We start from the raw sequence: 18408 nt of genomic DNA, 5'->3' as shown, positions 1-18408 counted from the left end.
ATTAAAATCCAAACATTCAAACCAACGCTCTATGACCTATCTATCAGCTTATATGTTCATTGATATGTATAGAATTCTGGAAAATGTCAAATGATCTTTACATGTCAAACTTCACATAATTTTTGACTTTTGTATTTTGTATTATGTTAGGTTATGGTTCATGTTCATTTCATTACAAAAATAATGCATCAAAATAAAATAATACTTACCAAAACAAAATTCAATGAAAAAAAAACGACTAAAATGCAATCTAAAGTGACCAAAGATACAGATTAGTCAAGAGCTTAAAAGCCAAGAATATCAGCAAAATCAATAAATGGATTGGCTAGCATCCCTTTAGGAGACAAAAATTGCATAAAAACCGCTATTAGTTTAATTATAAACATATCCACTTTCAATTGCCAACAATGGATGTAGTATGCAGAGTGTGTTTAGCAGAAAATGTGGAACTCAAAACCCTGTTCAGTTGTGTTCAATTGAAAGATGATAACACATTGCCGAGCACATTGCCTTACTGTGACATGATATGTTCTATTGCTAAAGTGAGAATTGGTTTCCATGATGGTTTACCAGAGTCGGTTTGCTTGACATGTGCTCAATTAATTGTGCAGGCATACCACTTAAAAATCCAATGTGAAGAAAGTGATAAAATTCTAAGAAGAAAACTTAAAAATGATACTAAAAGATTAGTTATTGAAAACAACGTTTCAATAAAGGTGGACAAGGGAGAAGAAAAACTCCCAATTAAAAGCAATGAAGCAACTGCAAGTATAAAACTTGAAAAAGATGTTGATGCCAGTGATGTATGTGATAAAAGTGATAGTTTAGTTACCAATAATAGTGAAGAGCTTAAAGTTATAAGTGCAGGTACAAGTACAGAAACCTCAGATTTACTTACTGATAGACAGTTAGAAAATGAACTTGATACTTTAAAACTGTGTTGTTTTGTATGTAGTTTTGAAACATCAGATTCATGTGTATTTGAAAATCATCTTACTGAACATTTGAGAAAATTAAAGTCAGATCAGGGTAGTTACTATTTGTGCAGCTTTTGCAATGAAGAAGTAAAAAATGTAGATGATTTTCAAAAACATCTTGAAAAGAAACATTTCCAAATAGAGAGAGACAAACCTTGCTTGAATAACTTTGTTGAATGTACAGTATCTGAAAGTAGCAACAACTTAAATTTTGGGTCTACTGATGTAAATAAGGATAGTTCCAAGTTTAATCATGAACTAGGGCAACACTGTGGACATTGTAACAAACTGTTTAAAAACAAGAGATCTCTTAGATTACATTTATCTAAACTTAAATCTTTAGTCAAATCAGATCTTAATGAGAGTGAAAGTGCCAATGAAAAAAGACACATTTGCTCACAGTGTTCAAAAACTTTTAAACAAATTTCCAATCTAAAAGATCATATGAGAACCCACAGTGGTGAAAAGCCGTTTTTATGTTCAACATGTGGAAAAGGTTTCAACCAATTAGGTAATTTGCGCCAACATCAAATACGCCACAGTGGAATCAAATCACACATTTGCACCATATGTGGTCAGGGTTTTGTCAGTAAAGGTGAATTGCAAGCCCATTACAGGAAACACACAGGTGCCAAGCCATTTATATGTGATGCTTGTGGAACAGGATTCACCACCTCATCTTCATTAGTTAAACATAAAAGGATCCACTCTGGTGAAAAACCTTACAAATGTGAATTTTGCCAAATGAAATTCTCAAGATCAGGAATCCTGATTAGACATAGAAGGATTCATACTGGAGAAAAGCCATACACTTGCGACATATGCAAAAAAGCGTTTACGCAATCCAATGATCTTAATTCACATAAAAGAATACACACTGGAGAAAAGCCTTACAAATGTGAACAATGTGGCCAACTTTTCCGTCAAAGTTCGTCTTTAAAAACTCACCAAAGGACACATTTAGAACCAAAGACTCACCAGATGCAACAAGTTAAAAAGTATAAAGATTTATTTGTTGAGGATGAGGAAAATATGTTAATGATTAAGTTACAAAATTTATCAAACCATTGTACAAATAGAACATAATAAAGGTGATAATTAAAGTGTTTTTGTGTGTCAATTTTAAAACCTTAAATTATGTTCAAATTGTTTAATACTTCTGGAATGCACTTACACCAACAAACTACATTTTATGTTTTTCTTCAACTTTAAGGAATTTTAGTAAAAAATCCTAATGCAATCTTCACACTTAAAAACAATTCAAGTAATAATTTAAGTAAATTAAATAATATATCCTGATATGAGGCAGTAAAATCTATTTTACTTCTTAGTATTATTTTGAAAAAGATTAACATAAAATCTGTAGTAAAATCTAAAGGCTGAACTAGTTATTTTATTTTCTACACTAAACCGATTTTAACAAAACTTCTGTGCTTGATTTGAGCGTAAAGTAAACTGCCGCCCATGATCAGTTGATCACTTTCACGCGCTAGTTGCATTGCATAATCGAGTTTTATATCGTTAATAACTGCCCAGCCCTAAATTGACAACTCACATTTGACAGTCTCAATGACATCCAAACTTCAACCTTCTTTTCAACGTGTTGTTTTTAGCAAACAGCTGTTTCAGTTGACAGTAACTAAAATTGCAATATTTTCCAGTTTCTTGTTTTCAACAGAAAAAAAATTGATTTTTCTAATAAAAATATATAATGGTGAGGCAAGCCGAGGCTGAGGATTCTCATTTGAAGTATATCTCCGATATTTGCAATGATTTCAAATGTGCTGTAGGTTTGTTATTAGGACAGGTAAGTTGTTTTGGTATACTTTTTACCTATTTTTTACTGTGTGCATTTGGATTTTGTACAGTTAAGTAGTCAGAAATACCAAGTGATTCACTTTGCTAAGACCCCACCTTACCAGTCTGAAGAAGAAAAAAAGACTGAAGAAAGCATTAAAAACTTGAGCAGGATTCAAGATATCAATGAAAACTGGGTTGCAGATCATGCAAAAGAAAGCACAAAAATGCTTCCCGGTGGCGCCTATGTTTTGGGGTTATTTGTGGTTTCAGATGAAGACATTTTTAGTCCTTTCAGTTCTAAAGTCAAGTCTCTCCTGAATACAGTTAATAAAACTTTGTCAACCAGAGAATACCTTTCAGGAAGTGCAGATAATGAGAAATTAGTTTTCCATTACTTACCTAAAACTCAAAAATATTCAGCTAAAACTTATGATGTTGTAACATCAAATGTTCAACCTGTAGACTTTAAATTTGTGCAAAGAGCTGCTAAGTTTATTCATTTTGACTGTGTTTACCTGATTGATGAGGCTTACTACTTAAAAGAAAAAGACACTGTAGGACAACTAAAGAAACACATTAAAGTAATTTTAGATAGAATCGAAAATAAGCTAGAAACAGGTGTGATTCTTTTTGATAATGAATTGAAAGATTTGGATGAAAAGCTAGAGAATTTAGGTAAAAAGAAAAAAAGAGGCTCCTCTAGCAAAACTGAGTCTACTGAAGGCAATAAGCCAATTTCAGTTAGTATTTTTGAGAAATGTGTGTTGCCACCTAGTAGCAAGCAAATTGAGTGTCAATCAGTTGGTGGTGAAATCAGAATTGTAGGTGAAGTCATTAGCAAGCTATGGCTGAACTCAAAAGAGACTTTTGGTGAAGCTGTTAATGCTGTTAAAGAGGATATAATGAGAAGTTTAAGTACAAGAATGGAAATGCATTGGGATTCTCTTACTGAAGAGGAATTAGGAGAAGGTAAGATCTTTGTTATTTTAATTTCAGTTTTGCAATCACATCTGTTTACTAAAAAAAATGTGTAAAACCATTCTCCAGATAAATTGTGACAAATTCAGTTTGATTGCTAAAACACCTTTTTAATGGAAATTTTCTGAGACTTGAAGCCACAAAATTGTAAAATTATATCTCTTAATTTGGAGGACAAAATAATGGTAAAAGATCACTAGAACTCAAACCTTGACATCCTGAAGTCTACCACATATATTTTCACTTTTGTTTTTGCTATTGAATATGGTTATTCCATGTAAAATCAGGCTAGACACTCATTGTTGCTAAATTTCAGGGAACTGTGTGGTGCCACTAGAAACCAAGTCTGTTTATTGTGAAGTTGACATGGTCACAAATAGTTGGAAGTATTAAGTATTGGGCTTGTAATGCTAACTCTGTTAAGAGTCTATAAATTATTTTTTAAAATTATAACAACACAAAATCTTGCGTGTGTAATTAATTAAAGTTGTATGTTACCACAAACTTTCTATACATAAAATCGGACTTTTCATTACTAATTAAGAGTACGGAAACTCCTACAAAAAAACATTAAATGTTGGTAACATAATTAATGCAACAGAGACCATTATTTACAGACATAAACAGTGTTCATGAACCACCGCGAAGAGTAATAATCCAATTACCTGAGAGTTCTGCAAGCATTTCAGACTATTTGTTCCCTGGTGAGGGCTTGGAAGACTCCAAAACGTCTCTCAAAGAGCTATTGGACGTAAAGACTGACGGCGCATTGGATTTATTAGCTATTGAAGGCCAAGCCGGTGAGCAATAGTTTATTACAACATTGATTTGATAAGACATGATGAAAATGTTTTACAGATATATCACAGTACTACAAAGAATCTGCTCTGACAGAACCTGAAACTGATGAGGCCACTACTACAATTTCTTCTAATTCTAAAAACGTTTTACTGTATGGTGTTGTGGGTCTAGTTTTTGTGCTTATACTTTCACTAATTTATCACACTGTTCGTATACTTATTTGATATTCTTTGATTGGTTAATGGGATTTTATACATTTGTTGCTCTGTAGGACTATAAATAAAAATCATATTGTTTTATAAAATAAATAAAAAGTTTATTTTTACAATTATTAATGCTGGTAATTGAATGGATATAAAGCTTGGTAATCAAATAGTTATAGCAGCTGAATGACAGATTCAAAAAGAAAACTGTTTAACTAAATTTACATTTTGAGAAATCCATTTCAGGATGTTGTTCCATAAACCTAAAAAAAAAATGTTTTATATGGTTTATCAGTCCTGAGTAGCCCAGTACATACTTTTTAATGACATCTTGTTTCTTCTGCTCATCGCTAGTAGGAAGGCCCATTTCTTTTTGCCTTTGATCATACATCATTTTCTCTACAAGTCCTCGGGTTTCCCCGTCCAAATCGCTTAGTTTGGATGGCTCCGGATTAATCTTTCTGGTGCTTATTTCCGGATCGGAATTCACTAATTTACTCCACCAGTTCATTTTATTAATCTAAAAATAAAACTGCAATAATCAAAAATTGATTGAATAGTTTCTTATACACAATAAGCTTTACCAAACCTCACTGAGTGTCCTGTGTGTTACTTTTAGGAACAAAAGTGAAGAAACTAGTCACTTTCTACAGTTTCAGTCTAAATTGATTTTTGATGATAAAAATTATTTAACCATATAATCTACGCAAATCTCTTTTCTCTGATATACAACATTTCTTCATTTTTGACATTCAGTGTGAAAGGGAAAGCGATTGAGATTTGCTACTCTAGATATACTTTACTGTTAAAATTACGGGTACATTTAGTATTATTTATTTATATTTGAAGAATCAAGTTGCTGCTTACCTGAGTTACGCAATAATTAATTTACTTTTACACGGTATGATAACTTCTAATTAAAAGTGAAATATTAAAAACAACAGTTACTAGTTAATATATTATTGCCAACATGTATTAAACCTAATTACACAGTATTATGAGTACATCATAAAAATGTGTTTCATAATGTGTTGTTCTTGTAATATTTTTAAGCTTTAACTACCGACAATGACAATTAATAAAACTTTATAGTGTTCATGGAAATTTTGGATGTTGATTTTTGGTGCAGTAGTAAGTAGTAAAATTCAACAAAAAGTTGCTTTTACTATAATACTTCAGTTTTAACCAGTAAAAATGGCTACTGAATTTAATTAGATATTTTTGTATTAAAATATGTTTTAAGGTTGGTGGAATTTTTACAAAGTAAGAAATATAAAACATCTGAAACTCAAGACTAAAGTTAACAATAGAGCATTGCTTATAATGTGTAATTAATATTTGTTAAAACTATTTCAAATCTATATGTCTAAAATTACCAACATATTATGTTTCCTACTTTTCAACACAATTTTGAAGTTTTCTAGTTGCTGCAAGGTTTCATATTATACTACTATCCAGTCAAAGTAAACTCCATAAAGTTGTATACTGAGTGTTACAAATTTAGAGGGCATATAGAATTCAAAAATAAGTGGAAAGTGGTCGTTGCAGCTTTGGTTTACAAGTTGTTATTTAGTTTTTCCATGTAATTCCAATAGGTTTTAGAACATTTTTCTCAACTTTGGAAGGTACGTTCTGGGGTTTACACCGTTCGACGCGCCTGACAAGGCTCTTAAGTCTAAGAACACTGGCCACTTTTGAACACTTGACTTTTGTTTGTATAATACGGATTCTCTAACAACCTGTATAATAGTATAATATTACTGATTCTCTTAAGACTTCTTGATAATTTTTTTATTTCGTGTTTTATAGTGGTCTCAGTCACCTTCAAAAGTTTTAAATGTTTTAAACTTTCAATATTTAGTATCATCTTTTGAAGGGTCATGTTCAATAGATATAGCAATTTTGAATTATTTTCTTGTCGAATCGACGTATTCTTCAGTGGAAACATGTTTTTTCCGTACCAAATTCAATAAAACTACTCATCTCTAGTCGTACATTTTAACTCGGTGTTAACGAATTAAAAGCTTGTCCATGATCAAGTGATGACGTACAACTAAATTGATAATATCTAGATGAATTATTAAAAATGTCCCATAAACGACAAAGTCGCACTGCAAAATGTACTTTACGAAAATAAAACAAGTCCAACTACCTTCAGTTATATTTATACATTTTCAGAAAGTTTTTACGTCACGCTACGTAAACATACCATCAGATCTAAATTACCTTGTATAAGATACTGTTAAAAGCCAGTTACTTGATGACGTAGATATCACGACAGGATACGACGTATGATAGATCTTGATTTTCGTTCTCTATGCACAGAATGCAAGAATAAAGGTGCTTTTTTAGAAACAATTCAGCAGGTTCAACCCACTAATTTGTAGATCACTGAATAGTGTTTTTATTGAGATTAAGCACAAGTTGTGGTTTTAATTCTTGGTATCTTGGTAATTTAAATTAGAAAATAAAATAAAACAACGATTAAGCAGTATTTGGAAAAAAGGTAGTGGCAAACATCGAAAAATTCCTTACCTTTTCTAGATTGAACAACAACAATTTTCCATCTTCAATGACCCAGGTAGTTTCTTCAAGCTTTATTTCATGCGGAAAATCATCATCGATTATGGGTGGCTGACCTTTAATACCACATGTGAGATGCTTCTTAGTAATATTGACAACGACATCTTTCTGCTTCACGCGGAAGTTAACGTTCAGTGGAACTCTCAACTGAAAAAAAAATGATTTGATGCAATAACCGGACACTAGAGAAATTAATAATAAATTTCACATCGTAATGTAGTTCGTACTGACATATTGCAAAAATGGGAATTGCCATATTAATTTGTGTTAATTAGATTAATTACACCGGAAACGCAAAGTGCTAATTAAACAAAAAGTGTTTGGAAGGCACCAATGCCAAACATCATATATGGAATCTATAGTGTCAAGTATGTACCTAATTTAAGCAATTAATGTGCTTGTGTTACGACCCTCAAACTTTATTTTTCTTCAGGTGTTTACGATCTTTATGCAATCGATTGCAGTCTCGGTCTGATTACGTTCCCAACAAAGGTCGTAGCTCCAGGATATCGTGATTTTCAATGCATTTCGACGATGACGCCCACAAAGTTTTAGCTATTTTCCTACACTGAATTGACAATCTTTTTGCAGTCCAATATGTGGTCACTACTCCCTGAACTTGTATTTCAATGCTATTTGTTTAGTATGTACGAAATGCACTAAGTTACTAATAGCCAGAATTTCAACTGCATACTAATAACAATTCTCCTAAATAATTTAAAACTCCTTCATTTTGACTATGAATTTGTCAGTGATCCGCCAGAATTTATTTTGTTCGGTTTGTTGCACTGGTGCGGTATTTGAATTAAAATATTTACTTAAGTAATGGCCGTTGGAACCGTGTTTTATGAGGTAAGTGTCAATTAAACTGGGATTAGTCAAAAGTACATTAAAATTTATTGTCTAGTAGTTTTTCTAAATTTTAATACATCCTGTAGGTTATTCTCTTTTTACAGTCACGAATGCAGTTCAGTACCTTAACGGTAGAAAAACACGTTTGGCAATAAACCGACATTGAAGCGGTTTTTACGTATATTAGTCTTTTTTGAAATTGAAAGGTTGTGTAAAACAATGAGCTTTCTCAGAAACATGCGTGCAACCATAAAGAGCTGTTTAAAACAATATCTTCGGGATGGTAATAATCAAGATACGTGTGCGTTTGACCAAACCCACCTTATAGTACGAGTACATCAGCTGATTGGACTAGAAAACAAATTTGTTGCAATTATAGAAAATATACAATTTACCACCAAAAAAATTTTTATCCCTGACCTATTGTGAGAATGCGGTATAGCGTGTTTCTTGGATTATGCAAACCCAGAACGGTGAACTTAAAATTGTTTAGATGACACACCCGCTAATTTTTAAAAAAAGGGTAAACCCCACTAGAAAATTTTGTAGACAACAACAAAATAAGAATCAACCTTGTAATGCGTTTAACCAAGATATGCCTTAAAGAAGAAAAATGGCATAACATCGTAAAGTAAATTTGTTTAAGACATTACCATAATGCCTCTTACTCAAGATTGTAAATATTGATGGATTAGATAACGTGTTTTGTGGTCTCGTTTTCTTCTGGTAAATGTCTCGTCTTTGAGGTAATGTATGTTGTCGATCAGATTAACACTAAATTTGTCATGCCATGACCTAATTTAAGTACAAATTAATAATGAAATTTCGTAATCAACCCTGCTGATTGCAAACATATTTGTACAAGAATATTCAAATACAAATAAATATACAAATGGATACTCTTAAAATGTTGAAGAATACAATATGTATGTATATTCATATCTCAGTCACAGTCAGCGTATTACTAAATAGAACAAAAAAGTAAAGTAAAAAGTACTATGTTATAATTAAAATGTCCATTAGTCGAAACCAATGAAAATCAAGAATCAAAGTCATTCATTTTGATCACTCATACTTAAATCCGCATTACGCTTCGGACAATATGGACCTGACATTTTGACGGTTGCAAATGCAAGATTTCGGTTTCCAGAATGGTTTATTGTAATTATTTCAGTTGGTAAACAAAAGAAAGCAAAATACTTTGTTATTACCAACCAACCTGAAGAAGACTTCCAACTACAAATAGTTCAAATTACTCTTTTAAGCTCCCCTAAAAATAAATATTCCAAAAGGATCCACTCTCTAAACACTTTTTAAATCATAACAGTATACGATACGTTATGTTATGGGAATAAAATAAAGGCTGACAATTCTGAACCTACAACAATTCTTCTTTTCATGAAACACCTGTTATTTTTACTTTGTAATTAATAAAAGTAGATTTTGAGTTTGATTAATGATGGGTGGGCACATTATTTGAGACCTAACAAGAAATGCCTGGCTTGACTTGAAAGGCAATGAATTAATGTGTATAGCAATGGGAAGGAACAGAATTTTTTATATATAAGTTAATGACCTTAGCAAAGGCAAATCAAGATTCATTTCAGTCGATAATAATCATTAAATAAATTAAAATAAATAAATAGATATCATATGGTAAAGTACTGTTTAAAAACAAAAATTTTCCGAAATTTTAAATTATAACTTTTCAATGATACAATATGTAAAATGAAAAGAACTGTTTTACTGCAAAAACCAAGTAATTTTTACGATCAATTTTTGCTATTCTTTTGCAGCTTTAACTTCAAAGCAAACGTTATTGACATCAACCTTTAGACATCTGTTAAATATGTATCATAGGCTTTGTAGCAGTTTTTATTGCAAATTATTAGTATTTCAAAAAAAAAAAAAACATAAAAATAATATGAATTCAAACCTCAAGGTGGATAAGGTTTCATAATATTTTACTTCCTGATTTAGACACCTGTCGATCTTCTTATTATGTTACACTCGGTATTACACTAATAAACAACGACTACTGTATTTCTTAAAGTGTCAATATTTAACAAATCAGCGTGCGCCAACCCTCAATTTACCTGACATATAAATAACAGCTCAAAACCTATTCCTATATTGCAGCAACAATTAATTATTCATAACTGACAAAGTATAATAAACAATCATTCAAACCGTATTGTACTATAATCTTAAATTACATAAACTCACATATTGCGTACAAATAAATTACATAAAACTGATAGAACGATCGATCAGAAATCTGAATAGCAAAGCTTAATAAAAGTAATTAATAAAATAAAACCGGTTAACAATGAAACACGCATAGCAGAACTGCAACAATGTTGTATTTTCAAAACGGATGAAGGTCGGAATTTAAGTTATTCTGGTGGTGTTGAAACCCTAAGAAATTTGAAAAAATTTTATGTGGCTTTTTAAGTGACTCAGTTTAATTACATAAGTATGAGTTGCCTTGAGTACAACCTGGTGTTTTTAGCAGGAAGAGTTTATGTGAAAAGGCAGGTAAATTGTAAGAAAAAACAGCAGCCCAATTATAAAATTATTGAAAGGTAAACCATTAATTAATGTAAAAAAAGCAGTTGAAGTAAAACGTGATTATTAATCAAATTCAAGTACGAACATGTTTCCAAAAGTCTGTTCCAAATCGATTCAAATATAAAGCAAAATTCAAAGTGAAAAAGTCACGGTTTAGCATTCACAATTCTGGATTGAATACTAAAATTATTATGCAGTTAAGGTACTAAAACTAAAGTTAGATCCGTGTCAATCCTAGATCATACATAAAATAAATCGTTATTGGACTACGGTTGGCAAAACCAATTATTTTATTCCGTAATTAGTCAGGAAAAATGGTACTAAAGTACTTTAAACCCATCAGTCTGGTCAGTTTATTGATGATGGTCAGTAGCCTTGGTTTTTTTCGCGAAAGTCTGGTAATAGTCTTGTAAATACAGTGTGATCTATTTTGCCTAACTTATAGGCAGCATGTTAAAATATCACGAATTTATATTGAACCACCAAGTAGATTTGCACTCGTTTAAAACCGCAAGATAATTAATATCATTAGTGACTGTGGGTAAATACGGATGTGGGAAACAAAACGCTAATGAAAAAATAACAGGACTAAAAAGTTCGGGTGTAAATAATTGATCTGTAATTCGGTACAGTTGTTAAGGTTATTTAAGTAATGACTCATACAAGACGAGGATATTAAGCCCACCAGGCACTTTGGAATTTCCAATTCGAATTCAGAAAACGTGTGACATAATATTGTTAATATAGCAGTAAGTAATTTTGTATTTAGGTACCGTTATACAGAAAAGTACCAGCCCACTGGTCAAAGATGAGGAACCACTTCATAATCATCATCATCTGTCAGTCTGCCTTAGCGAATGTTACATTCTCACACTACAACGACTGTGGTATTTGAGTTTGAGAAAAACTTAGAAAGATTGTTTTGAGATTTTCCAAATTACCTTTTTTCGTAAAACGATTGAAGAAGTTAAAAGAAGGTTCTAATCAAATAATAAAAGTATGTTTATAATGAGACTGACTGATTGATCTGATCTAGATATGAGGAACTATCACTTTTGACAAAAAAGTTAACTTCCTTCAATAAGGACACGTACTTTTATGGTAACAGAAAATTTACTTTTATGTAAAATGTCAATGTGTGCTTTTATCGGGATGTAAACGATGTAAGGATTTTCAATGTAATCTGTTAGAATCAAAGGCATGCAAAAAAGCGTTTACAGAATTGTAATAAGTATTCTAACAGCAATTATAGTGATTTGGACATCGGAATGCTAAAAAATTCAAATACCTACTAGGTTTTTCCGTGTTAAGTGAGAATATACATACAAGTCCATTACGGTGACATATAAAATACATATTTATAAAATCACAGACCTGACTTGAAATCGTTATTAAATATCTCAGACAGATCATAGTTAAGAACAAGATTATTGATTTCAGTAATAAGATTATACAGAAATAATAATAACTAGTTCTTTCCAAAAGTCCAGAATAATAATTATTTTACAGCCTCCGTTTGGTTGATTCTTAATTCTTTTAAGAAAGAAATAATTTAGCTATTATAATTATTATTGTATATTTTAATAACTTCAGACTGAAGATTACGTCGTCAAATTGGCTTTTCTATAACTTAATATTATAATATCCATAACCTAAAATTATACGTCTCTTCAACAAAACGCATCTGTCTAACATTAGTGATTTGTGACTATATAATTATTACTTCAACTGACTGATGGACTAAATGTTTACAGCTCTATTATTGTACACCTGTGATGTAGCAAACACTCTTTAATCCAATTAATAATCACCCTGGTCGATATTTATTCAGTATAAATTGCAGCTCATTGCCTCAAGGGACATTCCTTTCAATGACAAGATAAAAAAGACAAAATACCCAGATATCGTTGCAGTATTAGTTAATGCCTGTAATCGTACAAGTACATACGGATTTGGTTACCTTTTAGAAATGCATAGTTTAACCTTGACAGCTGGGATAAGAATTTCAGTTTAGGATATTATAACTTTCTAAATGAGACACGCTGACTGAATTAACATATTTGATTACATGATACGCGCGTCATAATAACATAACATTTTTAAAATCTAGATCACGTTTAAAAGGCATTTCCAAACGGATCTGTAACAGGATTTTAAACGCACTGGCTATACCGAAATGCAAATAAGCACGCAATACGAAAAGCTCAATGAAGTTAAAAAAAATAAATCATGAACAGTTACTTGCGGTTGCAAGTTGCACTTTCAAGCAATCTTAAAAGGTGAAATGAAATCTTTTATAGTGGATTCGTGGTGGTATTGCAGCAGTAACGTTTGTTATTTAAATTTATTATTCTAATATAAGAGTATGAAAAAAATTGCGGTTGGCTTCTTGAATTGTTATGAAATAATCATCTTTTTCAATCACTTCCTTGGCGGATCTATTTTTAATCGAATAAAGCAAAACTTCATCACCATCTTCATATTCAAATAGACGCGTGGCGCCACTTGCTATAGGAAGAAAACAATGTAAGCAAGGTTACCGGATTTTTGATATTCAAATTATGTCTATAAAATTCGTATATTTTTGCTTATTATTGGCATTCTGTTTTTTTAATTATTTAAGTATCTTTAAGTCGACATTCTCACCCACAATTTTATGTTGTTTAGAACAGGATATGTTATTACGGATCGTAAACAAAACTTGTCGACAGGAATTTTTCATCAGTATTTTTAAACCTCCTAACAGTTATTTTCTTAACAAGGGTGCAAAGTGACTTTTCTGCACGCGATTGCAGTTCACTGAGCATTGAGTAGTTCGGAAAAGCTACTGAGTGCGAAAGAAGAAGAATGAAAATGATGACTCCGGTAGTTCTTTATCTGGCGAATACATAATTTGTTTTTTTTTTGTCATTACTACAAGTTTCTGATACATTAATATGATTCTGATTAATGATGATTCGAATGAGGCGACAATAGTAACACAATAACAGCTTATATTTGTTATGAAAAGTGGAGTGAGTAATAGTGAAATGCCGCAAATATCTCTCTCTAGAGCGATGTTTAATAAAAGCAAGAAAAAAAAAATGGAAACAATAACTAATTAAATTTTAGGAAAATACCTACTTAAATAAAATTTAGTTTTACCACTACTCAAATCTTCAATATGCATTTTCATACTTTCTAAAACGGTTTCCTGTATAGACGTAGTTGTTTTTATGAATTGTCTATATTATCAACAATACATACAAAATGTGCTAATAGATGGTCGCAATATTTAATAGATACTTTCAGAAACTTTTCGGTAAACACTCAAAAAAATTAATACCTAAAGACAGTTACCTACCACAACACTATTTGGCTTGTGGTTGAACCGCAGTTTTCTTGGTCAGAATCTTGTAACGGTCCAAATAAATTGATTGAATATTCAACTTATTAGTAGAAAGTCTACGCAATATAAGCTCAAATTACCCGTAAGTAATACCTACCGAATATCAAATAAAAACAGTGTTTTGGACTTATTAGGAGAAAGGATGGCTGTCAAATTGGTGACAAATTTTTTTAGTCATATTCAACGTTTAGTACTGTAAGCAGCTTTTAAAGATTTTGTAATTATTTTGTTTGGATCTTTTTAACTGCATGTTAATAAAGTCATCACTTAACTTGGCCACCTTGACAAGCATCGTGCGATTTCTCTTAGTAATAAGTATTTATATTTAAATCAGGTACGTAATTGAATCAAGTGGGCAATCAGATGCAAACGCAATAATTAAATTTCATCATAAAAAGTTGATGATCGATAATTTGTTTTTATTTATAAAAATTTAGAATTCAGGATTAAATTCAGTTAAGAAAAACTATGTAGAAGAAACGAACATGCATAAAGGCCCACTTATCATATGGTAATGGATTTTATAGATTAAGATTTTTACAGAAATTTGTCTATAAATAAAAAGCTTACCACGTAAATTGCACTTTGTGAGGTAAATGTTTTTTCAACATTTTATTATAATTATAATAGATTAAAGATTTTATAAATACTTAAGTGTAAAACACAAAGTTAAGATTGTTATTAAAATAATAATCTTACAATTTATACGGAATTAACCTACAAATAGATTAAAAAAATGGTTTATCATAACAGGGGTAATCTTTCACTTTTTTTTCAAGTATTTAGTTTAGCAAAACATCAATTATTGCAATTATTTTATAATTATTCCTTTTTTTTGTTAATTAAACGATTTATAATAATTGAATTGTTTACTCAACAACTTATTTAGACTGTATGTGTTGAATGACATATTCAAAAAGCATTCTGTAAATACATAATATATACGTTAATTAACGTACATAGAACAGAAAATAGAGATATTAATTAGTCTCTGACACAACACTTAAAACATCATAAAAGCTGATTGCCCAAAACTAAATTAAGGAAAATTGGTTTCGACGTTAAGCACTTACTTCCATGTTATTTTAACCTTAAATATAATTCGTACAAAAGGGCTTCGAGACCTTGTGCGAGAAATACACGCAAATGTCAATCATGTCCATTCTTAAACCTCGGTTTTAAGATTTTTTCGCTTTTAATATCGTATACGATAGAGCTCAGCATGGCGGTTTCATCGCGCTACTATGTAATTATTCAACTTGATTTAATCGGACGGTAACGCGGATGATTTATCATCCAGCAACAGAATAACTTTTAATACATTATCCTTTGTTTAGTTATAATTTTGTTGTCGAACTGGATGCAGCTTGGTGACCCATCCTTGGACGATAAAAAAATCAAACTTCAGCATTAGCACTTAATGATAGTATCTCTGGAATCAATTGCAATAAATTATGTAATGTTATTATAGGTAAGCCACGTTCACGTTTTCGTAATTGTATTTAAATAATCAGCTAAGTACTGAGTAAAAACTCTTGAATGTTAACTTGATCTTTCTGAATAATCTAAACTATAAATAATACAAAAAAACTGTAGGCATTAAACATCCACTAAGTGAACATTATGCAAGGTAATAACATGAAAAGGAAGTTACACAAAATTGTTATAGAAATGATGTGATGCTAAACATTAGGATCCAGGAAATGGCCTAAGTATCGACGAAGGCTAAGTAAACACGAAACGTGTAGGTTATTTTATTTGCATTTATTAGAGATTTGCCACCTTGCTGTTAAAAAGGTAACTTTTTATGTGACGTTGTCTCTGAAAGTGATCATGAATATAGATTTGCATTCGACCGGGTTATTAATGGCCGACTGGAATTAAGTACAAGTGTGATTATAGAAACGACCTTTGAGGAATTTCACAGTTTATAACTTTTCTACATTGATATTTTTGCACCTACCTTATACAGTAGATCAATCACTAGTAACTCAATAGCTTTAATATTTTGATTAATTGTTATTATCCAGCGTCTGCTGTATAGCACATTTCATATAATGATAAAATCTGAGTTGTGAATAATAGTACAATTAATTTGATGTATAACAAAAACGGTAATAATCTACATCACTTGAAATTGAGGCCAGTTATAACTAATAAAAAACTGCAGAAAATCATAAAGTATTTTATTTACTATTCAGTAGTAATATACATAATACTAGTGGCAATCAAAGAATATGTACGGAAAAAATAAGAAGCCAACCAAATTACTTAATATAAAAGATGTTGAAAGCAAGTGGGTGCTGGAGAGAGTCTTAATTTCAACATTATTTATTTGTTTTAATCTAGAATGATGCCCAGCTTCCTACAAATAAGCGTTTTACTTCAAAACAGTCAAAGTAAATCCACATTCCTGCATCTACAAACTCAAGCTTACTATTTCTTGAATAATTTTGCATTTCCGGATTTAGTCTTGAAACCTTACATATGGAGATATTTACTTTTTTTGTAAATGACATCTTGGGATTTTCCCCACTTTTTTAATAACTCTGTGATCTGTGATTAGTGAAAATATTAGTTAATCATTTTCAAACATACGCAATAATACCTTCATGAAGAATTCGTCATAAAAATACAGTTATAGGCAGTAGTATAATGATTTGTATTAATAAACCATTTATTTCATTAAAAAATCATTTGAAGGTATATCAAATTAAAACATACCAATCGTGGAAAACAAATTTTGACTATACCTATAGCTGCCTTCAGTTTCGAATAAATTGTTATAATATTTATCTAGGTCTTATCATTTCAGTATAAGATAGTTTTCCCATATTAATCTCCTATGTCCAGGGGGCTCTTGGACACCTGGTATAAGTTTCTCCAACTTTTCTGCAAAACTTACCCTGACTGTTAAAACTAAACTAGAACTCACTCTCTGTTAGTAAAAGAACTTTTATATCAAAATGTACCCTCTTTACCAATACATAATACCAAACAGTTGCAAAATAAGCAAATATTAAACACAATGTCAAAATAATTCAATCAATCAACATCAACACAATCCTTCACAGTAATGAATATCTCAAAATATGAATTAAATTTAAATAAGAAAAAAATAATGAATTACACAAAAACCAATATTCGAAGGGTTAATATTTAAATGAATTCTATTTCCATCAAATAAACATAATCTTCTCTTATTTTTCATTTTACTCTCATCGTTCAGAAAAAATGCCATAACTCCTATAGATGCTAATAGAATAACAAACTTAAATGTGTACTGGACTATCAATAATACGTTCCCATGCATTTTATATCCCGCAAAGTCTCCCATACATCTTTTGTATTCTTGCATTTTACTTACGTTCCCATCCTAAGACCATCTTTTAAGCCTACAAAATTGCATACCTGCCTGTTATCCATTTAATTATAATTGGTCAACTTAAAGTTTGCGTAAAAATAGAGTCTGTTAATTAGGGTATACATTGTGAATACTAGTTGTTTTGCTTTTAAAACGACTTCATTAAAAGGTTAAATTTCTCTTGGTCAGAAAAGATTACAATAGAATAGAACATGATACTCAAATGTAATCAAATAAAAAGCCTAAGTAAAAGAGTTCATTATTAGTATTGCTTTATTCTGAATGTAAGAAGGTCACTAATTTTCATTGTTTTTCGTTATGCTACAAATACAATTAAATTTCATATTAAAAATTAATTTTGACGCAATATTTCAAGAAATTGATTCTTATTAATTCCTGATTCACGTCTTAAAGGCAAAATAAACTACGTTCCATCAAGCTCCTTATTTTCCTTTTAATACTATTAGTTCTCATTAGCAGGTATTTGCACTCATACTGTATTTGACAACAACATTAATTGGTACAAGGACTTAAAGTACTCAGAGAAATAAATTTTCAGGCAAGTGAGGATATTTCAATGTTTTACAGCAACTTAATGCTCATTAGCCATTGTCTAAGTGTCTATCTCCGACCGTCAACAAAGATGTAAACTCACTGGACCTCAACAGTACAGATTCAGGTCAAGTGCACCACTAGGCCTCGCATATCAACAATTTTCCCTCTATAATTTATAAACGCATCCTTATAAATTCCATCACAATTTCGCAATCGTTGCTGAGTAAATATTTCATGAAATATCGCCAATTATTTCGCAAGGTTGAGCACGATTGAGTTTGTGCATAATAATATTATTGGAACCCAAATGACAAATTGACGAAAGGACAGCACCGA

At 30.9% G+C, this 18408-nt stretch overlaps 3 protein-coding genes across 3 annotated transcripts in view; 2 read left to right on the top strand and 1 right to left on the bottom strand.

Moving 5' to 3' along the window:
• The first annotated feature begins 132 nt into the window (after positions 1–132).
• On the top strand, positions 133–2083 carry LOC145728667 (uncharacterized). Its single transcript, XM_081979079.1, has one exon. The coding sequence runs from the start codon at positions 408–410 to the stop codon at positions 2061–2063; it is 1656 nt and encodes a 551-aa protein (XP_081835205.1). The 5' UTR covers positions 133–407; the 3' UTR covers positions 2064–2083.
• A 505-nt stretch (positions 2084–2588) lies between these two features.
• LOC145728670 (protein odr-4 homolog) lies at positions 2589–4887 on the top strand. The gene is made up of 4 exons (XM_081979082.1): positions 2589–2784; positions 2846–3746; positions 4373–4555; positions 4614–4887. The coding sequence occupies exons 1-4, from the start codon at positions 2689–2691 to the stop codon at positions 4778–4780; spliced, it is 1347 nt and encodes a 448-aa protein (XP_081835208.1). The 5' UTR covers positions 2589–2688; the 3' UTR covers positions 4781–4887.
• The window catches only part of nudC (nuclear distribution C, dynein complex regulator), a 33499-nt gene continuing 19938 nt past the window's right edge, over positions 4848–18408 (bottom strand). The window contains exons 4-6 of the mRNA XM_081979083.1: positions 7295–7489; positions 5077–5279; positions 4848–5022 (exon numbers count right to left, since the gene is read on the bottom strand). Coding sequence (XP_081835209.1) covers positions 4971–5022; positions 5077–5279; positions 7295–7489 — 450 coding nt within the window. The 3' untranslated portion in view covers positions 4848–4970. The remainder of the gene's footprint in view (positions 5023–5076; positions 5280–7294; positions 7490–18408) is intronic.

The sequence above is a fragment of the Ips typographus genome, linkage group LG4, assembly GCF_016097725.1.
Source record: "Ips typographus isolate SLU linkage group LG4, UJ_Ityp_2.0, whole genome shotgun sequence".
In the NCBI taxonomy this organism is placed as follows: Eukaryota; Metazoa; Arthropoda; class Insecta; order Coleoptera; family Curculionidae; genus Ips; species Ips typographus.
The sequence above is the reverse complement of the archived record's forward strand: the minus strand, read 5'-3'. Positions and strand labels throughout refer to the sequence as shown.